Genomic DNA, 8,598 nt, shown 5'->3' with positions numbered 1-8,598 from the left:
TTTCCTTCTCCTTAAAGAGAGTCTGTCAGCCCTAACAGACCGTGTAAGCAAAACACATAACCTTGCACGGGGTGTAGCTCCTACAAAAATCACATATTAAGGCCACTGCCTCACTATCGGTATTCGGTCAGTATTTTTTCTCAGGAGTGGGAGCCAAAACCAGGAGTGGGTAATAAATGCAGAATTGGTGACTTGTTTCTATTATACCTTTTTTCTGATTGTTCCTCACCTGGTTTTGGCTCCCACTCCTGAGAAAAAATACTGATCGAACACTGACCAATTACTGATAGTAGGGCTGTGGCCTTAGTGATCTAATCGCTGACTGTTTGTATGTTGGTCAGAATCTGAGGTTTAATCAAATGTGTTGATTAGGGGGCTTGCAGCACTCTTGCGGGGGCCAAGAGGCTCAGTGCACCATTTTCCCACTTGTTTTACATGTTCCTGCCTCCTTCTCTTGTCAGTTTGGACAGACTCCCCAATTAAAGAGCAATTATTGTTTTACAATTTTTTCCCATGAATTAATAGTATACTGAAGAAACTTTTGTAATATCTTATTAGACAAATACCATTTTTTCCCTTCACCCATGACCGCACACCTAGAGAGAGGGATCCACCACATCAAGGACAGGAAACCGTCTGAAATAAAAGGGCATTACCTCTCCCTCTCTTCAGTTGGTTTCCTGTCCTTGATGGGAACCTGTCTGTTTTTTGGAAAGGAAAAAAGAAAGAAGAAAAGAAGTTGTCCCTCTTACCTGGCCCTGTCCTGATTGCAGAAGAGCAGGCTCTGGCCTGTGCGCCGGCCTTCAGGGACCGGAGACGCCGTCCGCAACCTCTGGATGCTGCTTCCATGTTTGGGCTCAGGCGGTGAGGAGAGCTCCCCGCAGACCGCTGCGCCGCCCTCTCCCTGCCGTCCATCAGGAGCTCCACGCTGGCTGCATGCTTGGAGCGGCATCTTCTGGGAATAACGCGGCCCCTGACGCATTGTCGCGGGGCACGCTGGGAGGGGCGTGCTGCATGACGCCGAGGGGGGTCCCGGAAACAAGATGGCGGCACCTTGTGAACGCTCGCTGGCCGGTTAATGAAGCCTCGGCCTGCGGTTGTAAGGAGGGGGGAGGGCCCATAACTCGGTGGAGGGACCCGATGGCACCAGACCCTATATAAAGTTGGGTCAGGAGGGTCAGCGCTGCTCCCGCCCCTTAGTCTTGGAAAGCAATGGCAGACCAGGACAGCCAGGAGCAGAAGCAGCTGACACCCCCATCTCAGCAGCAACAGCAAAGACAACAGGCAGCGTCAGCGGAAAAAGCAGACTGACGCCCCACAGACAGTCGCTCGAGCAACCGCAGCAGTAGCCGCAGAAGCAAGGTCTTTTGACGTCTCGGTGCCATCCCGAAGGGATTCTTCTCATGTCCCGCCACAACCTCCAAATCCGGTACCCTTCAGTAACTTCAGGGGTGAGTGATCTTCGTGTATGTCACCTGGTTTTAATAGAGGTTTTTTTTCTTATGTGCTTAACCCCTAGGAGCCTGTGAAAAGTAGCTCCAAAAAGAAGCACAGAATGTGTGCCTTGTGCCAGATACCCCTACCTGTAGAGTGGCAAAAGGATCTATGTTCAGCTTGTATTGAAAGAACTGTTGCTGAAAGTGCGCCGGATTTTGCCAGTAATCTCAAGTCTATGGTCCGCTCTGAGATTCAGGGTTCCCTAAAGGAGTTGCTTAGGAAGAAGAGAAGATCCCGTAAGGAAATCTCGTCTAGTTATGATTCTTCTCAGTCAGAGCCTCAGGCACTTAGTGATTCCTCGGCCTCTTCCTCTTCAGATAGTGACTGTGGTAGGGCCTGCTTTTCTATTGAGGACACCCACAAGCTGGTTAAAGCTATCCGGTTCACTATGGGGTTGAATGAGGAAAGGGTAACTAAATCCTTAGAGGATATAATGTTTGCCGGGTTGGAGGAGAAAAAGAGGCGCACATTCCCGGTTAACCCTAAGATCCAGGCCCTTATCGATTGGGAATGGAAGAAGCCTGAAAGATCAGGGGCGTTACCTTCATCCTGTAAAAGGAAATACCCCTTTGAAGATAAGGATTCGGAGTCCTGGGACAAAATTCCCAAAGTGGGCGGCGCGGTGGCACGATCCTCTGGGAAAATCTTCCTTGCCTTTAGAGGACTCGGGCGTCCTTAGAAATGCTCTAGATAAGAAAGCAGACTCCTTCCTGCGTCATGTGTGGGAAGCATCAGCGGGGGGCCTTAAGCCAGCTGTAGCATGCACCTGTGTAGCCAGGTCATTAATGCTCTGGTTATAACATTTGGAAGATTAGATTAGAGACTGAAAAATTCCTAGGGATAAAATCCTGACTAATTTTCTCCTAATGCAGGCAGCTTCGGCCTTCTTGGCGGATTCTTCGGCAGACTCGGTCAGACTATCGGCCAGATCGGCAAACCTGTCTAATGCAGCTAGGCGAGCCTTGTGGCTCAAGGGCTGCCTGGGGGACTTGCAATTGAACCATAAGTTATGCTCTCTCCCATGCGATGGCAAATTCCTTTTTGGCCAAAAATTGGACGATGTGCTCGAAAAAGTAGGCGACAGGAAAAGAGACTTTCCAGGTTTCTTGGGTGATACAAGAAAAAATCTTATTTTCGGAGAAGAAAATTTTAACCGGGGTCGGCCGCCGGCTGATAAGAAGAGATGGGACTCCAAGGCTATATGTTTAGGGGGCCTCCCTCCGCCACAGCTAGAAAGTCCTCCCAATGACGTCAGACTGAGGGTAGGGGGAAGGCTGTCCCATTTTGTTCCAGCTTGGGAGGCCATCACCTCGAGTCCGTGGGTTCTAAACATAGTAAAGGAGGGCCTAAAGCTACGCTTCCATCAGATCCCTCACCGTACCTTCACAATCACCCCCTGGAGGAAGTCAGTAGAGGAGCAATTGGCTTTGGAGGCAGAAAATTTAGACTTAATAGAAAAACCAAGTCCTTCTCGAGGTTCCGGAGGCGCAAAAGGGAAGGGGATTTTATTCCTCCTCCCTTTTTCTGATTAAAAAAAACAAATGGGTCCTTAAGGACCATTATCAACCTCAGGAGCCTAAACCAGCTAGTGGAGAACCAGACATTCAAGATGGAATCAGTGAACTCTAGTAAAGCTCCTCTACCTCAATTTCTTTATGGCGGTAGTCGATTTGAAGGACGTTTGAGGGTGGCCTTGTTTATACGAGGGGAACTGAGACCTTTCCAATTCACGGCCATGCCATTCAGACTCTCGGTAGCTCCGAGGATATTCACGAAGCTCATTGCAGAAGTGACAGCCTTTCTGCGGATCAGAAACGTGGTGATCGTCCCCAACCTAGAAGATTTTCTTGTGGTAGGGAAATAGGAGAGCCACTGTTCCGCTCAAGTGTTAGAGATCACGACACTTTTACAGCAAGTAGGTTGGCTGATAAATTTTCAGAAGTCAAGGTTATCCCCCTCAAGGGCTCGGGTTTTTCTGGGTCTAACCCTGGATTCTCAACTCCAGGCCTGATTTCTCATGGAGGAGAAAATATGCTAAATAATCATTTTGGCCACAAGGGCCATCAGGATTCCGGTAATGTCCTTGAGGGAAGCGGTGTCACTCCTGGGATCCATGACATCCTGCCTCTCAGCAGTCGCATGGGCCCAAGGTCATATGAGACTTCTGCAATGGGAGGTCCTGTCAGCAAAGAGATACTTCAACGGACATTTAGAAAGAAAATTAGTTCTTTCCCGAGAGACTTTAGCCTCCCTATTAGTGTTGAGCGAGTATGTTCTGTTAACCCTTTCGCCGAGTATGCTCGGGCGAGCACCGAGTAGTTACAGCTGCTCGGTGTTATGTTTAAATCACTCCCGCGTGCATGATTTGCAACTGTTTGACAGCTTTAATACATGTGAGGAATGATTGCTTCTTTTGCATTCCTCACATGTAATAAAGCTGTCAAACAGTTGCAAATCATGCACACGGGAGTGATTTAAACATAACACTGAGCAGCTGTAACTACTCGGTGCTCGCCTGAGCATACTCGGCGAAAGGGTTAACAGAACATACGCTCTCAACACTACTCCCTATCTTGGTGGACAGACAGAAAAAGAGTATCCTCGAGCATGTAATGGTCCAGACCGGTCGACTTTATTACAACCGATGCAAGCGGTTCCGGCTGGGGGGGGTCACACCTGGCGGATCACTCAGTTCAGGGACTCTGGGCAGATCATGGGAAGGGAGTATCATCCAACCTAAAGGAGCTTTGGGCAGTAAAGAGATCCCTGTTAGGCCTTCTCCCCCATGTTCAGGGTCACCACGTACAAGTCAGGTCAGACAACTGGACAACCGTGACATATATAAATCACCAGGAGGGCCGAGGTCTCGCTCCCTTATGGTAGTGGCAAATAATATCCTAAAGCTAGCAGAACAGAATCTCCCATCTCTGTGTGCTACATATAAAGGGGGTGGAGAATACAAAAGCAGACTTTCTGAGCCGCCATACGTTAAGCCAGGGGGAATGGGCCCTGAGCCCAGTAGTTTTTCAGCACATTGGGGTTTACCAGACATAGATCTGTTCGCCCGCAAGGCCAACAGAAAGGTGGAGAGATTCTGCTCCCTAGACCTGTCAGAAGATCCTTATGCGGAAAACGCCCTCCATATTCCGTGGAGGTTCAGGACGGCTTATGCGTTTCCCCCAATAGTGATGATTCCTGCAGTGGTGAGGAAAGTACGGGAAGATCAGGCAAGAATAATTCTGATAGCCCCCCTTCTGGCCAAAGAGACCTTGGTTTCCCTGCTCCCACTGATGTCTATATCAGATCCCTGGATCCTGCCGGACAGGCCGGACTTTTTCACTCAGGGGCCAGTTTTCCACACGCAGACCGGGGGATAACACCTTGTGGCATTGGAATTGGAGAGGTATTTATTAAGTAGTAAGGGGTTTTCCCCTGCCGTAGTTTCCACTCTCTTACGTAGTAGATAGCCCATAACAACAAAGATTTATGGTAGGATTTGGGTGAAGTTCCTGGATTTTCTTAAAACCCCTTTGTCAGATAAACCTCCTGTTAGGGAGATCCTGGAGTTCCTACAAAGAGGATACGATTTGGGGTTAGCTACAGGAACACTTAAGGTTCAGGTATCTGCATTGGGTGCACTGTATAATTGTAACTTAGCCAAAAACAGATGGGTTTCTAGGTTTATTAGATCCTGTGCTAGGTCCAGACCAGTCCGAACCCCTAGAATTCCTCCCTAGGACCTGAATTTAGTCCTGAACGCCCTCTCTGGCGACCCGTTTGAACCCCTGCAGGTTATCTCTCCAAAATTACTCACCCTTAAAACTATTCTTTTGGTGGCCTTGAAATCAGCCCGCAGAGTTAGTGACCTGCAGGCTCTTTCGGTTAATCCTCCTTACACCCAGATTTATGATGACAGAATTGTCCAACGCCCGGACCCGGCGTACCTCCCTAAAGTGGTATCCAGATTTGACTGTAATCAAGAGATTGTGTTACCTTCTTTTTGTAGTAATCCTAGAAACCCGGGAGAGTCTAAGTTTCATAATTTAGAAGTTAGGAAGTCCTTATTACAGTACATAGACGTAAATAAGCAATGGAGAAAGGATCGTTCCCTGTTTATATCCTTCCAGGGGAATAGGAAAGGTCACGGGGTGTCAAAGGGTTCTATTGCCAGGTGGCTTAGGGAGGCCATCAGTTTAGCCTACATTTCTGCAGGAGTTCCAGCCCCGGTCGGTATCAAAGCCCACTCCACCAGGGTCGTGGCAACCTCCTGGGCAGAAAGAGCGGAGGTGTCCATCGATCAGATATGTAAAGCCGCTACTTGGTCTGCATCTTCCACCTTTTATAGGCACTATAGATTGGATCTGTCCTCCTCTGCTGACCTCACCTTTGGGAGAAGGGTACTTCAGGCGGTGGTCCCTCCCTAGGGTGATTTCATTCTCCTAAATTCTCTCAAGGTGTGCTGTCATGGGTGAAAGGAAAACACCAAGGTTACTTACCGGTAGCCGTTTTTTCCAGAACCCATGACAGCACCCGTATTCCCCCCCCCATTTTCTCACGCCTTAGGTGTTAACTAGTTGGGTGCTTTGTGTGTGATGTAGGTGTTTGGTTATGTGCCTAACATTTGTCTGGAGGTCCTCTCAATGCTCTGTAATCAACTGAAGCGAGGGAGAGGTACCGCCCTTTTATTTCAGACGGTTTCCTGAGTGTTGTATGTCATCCCAAAGCTTACAAAAGTTTTCAACAGTACCAGCAGTAGTATATACTGATGCAATGTTCAAAAGGTCTAGGTTCCCCTCCAGATGTGAATCACAGGAGTAAAATGAAGCGTGCCAGCTTTTTCGAGTTTCTCTGTGTATACAATTTTTGAAGACGCTGACTAATTCATTTTTCTTCCCATAGCCATATTCACAGTTACACTTGCTGTTACATAATGTCCTCCATGATATGAGTGTGTGATACAGAGAGATAGAGCTGAAAACAAACCTTTACGAACACTATGTATAGGTGCATACGTGTCAGTGTACTGTTGGGGATCTGTACATATTTCTGAGCTGGTAAGATTCTCTGCTGCATCCAAAATAGACTCTTCCTTAGTATGCAAATATTTATTAGGGGATTGATCGGTGCGCACGTTGAGGCCAGTATTTGAAGCGTTTCCTCCACCACCTAAGACAGATTCCTCCTTAACATGAGAAGGTGAGTAATATGTGTATTGGGCAAATTTATACATTTTAGTCTTGGTGATAGATGGTTCCTTACATACAGCTGGTGTCTCCATAGTGTTCTGTGGACTGTCAACAATATCTGGGACATCAGATGCGTACTTTCCAGTTCCTATGGTAATATGGTTGTCAATCATATCATCCAGAGATGAAATAGGGGAAGGAGACCCTCCTGATATTTCTGTATCAGTGAAATCAGGTGATGTGCAGCCTTGGCCAGTTTCCATCTTGACGTCCATGTTACGATTCTTGCATCTTTCTAAATCTTCCCAATCCTCCATTGAAGAATCGTCTTCATCTTGAAAATTGTCTGGGGCCACTCTGCTCAGCAGCTCAATGATCTTGTTGGCGAGTTCCAGAATCTTCTGATCATTGCTGTTTTCATGCAACAGTAAGTGAGACTGAGGTTGTGAGATCAGACGCTGGGTCCTGCTCCAACCTCCTGACATGTTGGTGTGAATGCTAGAGGTCAAATGCTTCCTGGACTTCTTTGTTGTACCATAATACTCTCCAGTCAGCAGATATATGATCTCCAAGGTAAATTTTAATATGTCTTTAGTCATGTGTCTTCTGTCCTTGTCCATGTCCACTTAGGTTCACAGACTGGAACTATTGAATGTAGCGTCAAGTTTTTCCAGATTTCATATAAAGTTCTGGTCCGGGTCGGTCACCGGCGTCCGACGAGAACACAAGCTGCTGCCGGAGAGAGATAGAGGTGTAGGATTTTTTTTAGTGCAATGTATTGAAAAATCATAGCAACTCTACCAACTTTGTCACTGAGCTCAGGAAAAACTGACTAATAGTCTACCAAAATAGTGTTATTACTTATTCATTATTTTATGTGATAGTCATGTGTATATATCTTGCTTATGTGATCTCAGAAGATAAGATCTCCACTGCACAGGGATTTCAGTGAAAATCTACAGCATGCCTTCAAGAACACAGAGGAAAAGTCAGTTACATGTAATTGGGTACACACCCATTGTACTTTGGAATCAGATGCAAATCTGAATTTGACTTTTAAATGCTCCATTCTAACAAGCTAATTTGTGGCCTGTGGGGGACCATCATAGGGGCTGTGGGGAAATATCATACTGTATTGGAACCAGGGCTGTGGAGTCGGTATAAAATGGACAGACTCCTAAAATATATAATAAATTGGGTACAGTAATTCAATGCAGTTTGTGGGGAATATTTTTTTCATAAGAATTTGGGAAAGTTATGAACTGTCCTATTCCTTTTTTTAAATCCGATACTTTTTATTAAAAGACTTTTTTAACATGACACATAAATAACATTGAGGCATCACCCAACTGACAATGCCCTTCAAAACCCACCCGTTCCCCCTCCCCCCACCCATTACACCCCCAAAAACCATATGACAAATTTAATTACAGACCGCATATTATCATATAGTTTATCTAACTGTTAAAGCATTGATAATTTGATCCATGGATTAGTTAAGTAGAACTTGAGAGACCACAACATTTCAAACTCCATTGATATTTAAAATGGACATAATATGATAACCATGAAACATGCTCCATTTACCCCAGATTTTGTCTGTCCTATTCCTGATCTAAGGGTCTAGAGTTTTAGCTGAGATGAATCTGTGCTACAGTAAATTTATCACTTAAACATGATCCATGTATGAAGGAGTCGTGGAGTCAGAGGTTTCGCTTACCGACTCCACTTCCCTGATTGGAACTGTGACGGAATATCATACTATATGGGGGCTGTGGGGAACCATCTTACTATGTGGAGGGCTTGGGTGGGATCATCATACTGTATTGGGGCTGTGGGGGACCATCATACCGTGTGGGTGGACTATCTTATACAGTAGGATGGTCCCCCATATGAGAGTGGGGACTTGCTTTTT

General features: G+C 46.4%; 1 protein-coding gene across 1 annotated transcript; it reads right to left on the bottom strand.

Annotated features, from left to right (window-relative positions):
- Positions 1-6,373: 6,373 nt before the first annotated feature.
- On the bottom strand, positions 6,374-7,417 carry LOC141159822 (uncharacterized). Its single transcript, XM_073645494.1, has one exon. It carries the CDS (start codon positions 7,301-7,303, stop codon positions 6,374-6,376), a length of 930 nt encoding a protein of 309 aa, XP_073501595.1. The 5' UTR covers positions 7,304-7,417.
- Between the last annotated feature and the right edge of the window lie 1,181 nt (positions 7,418-8,598).

The sequence above is a fragment of the Phyllobates terribilis genome, unplaced genomic scaffold (assembly GCF_046119375.1).
Source record: "Phyllobates terribilis strain yellow unplaced genomic scaffold, ASM4611937v1 Scaffold_1__5_contigs__length_1240528914, whole genome shotgun sequence".
In the NCBI taxonomy this organism is placed as follows: domain Eukaryota; kingdom Metazoa; phylum Chordata; class Amphibia; order Anura; family Dendrobatidae; genus Phyllobates; species Phyllobates terribilis.
This window is presented reverse-complemented; position numbering and strand designations above follow the sequence as displayed.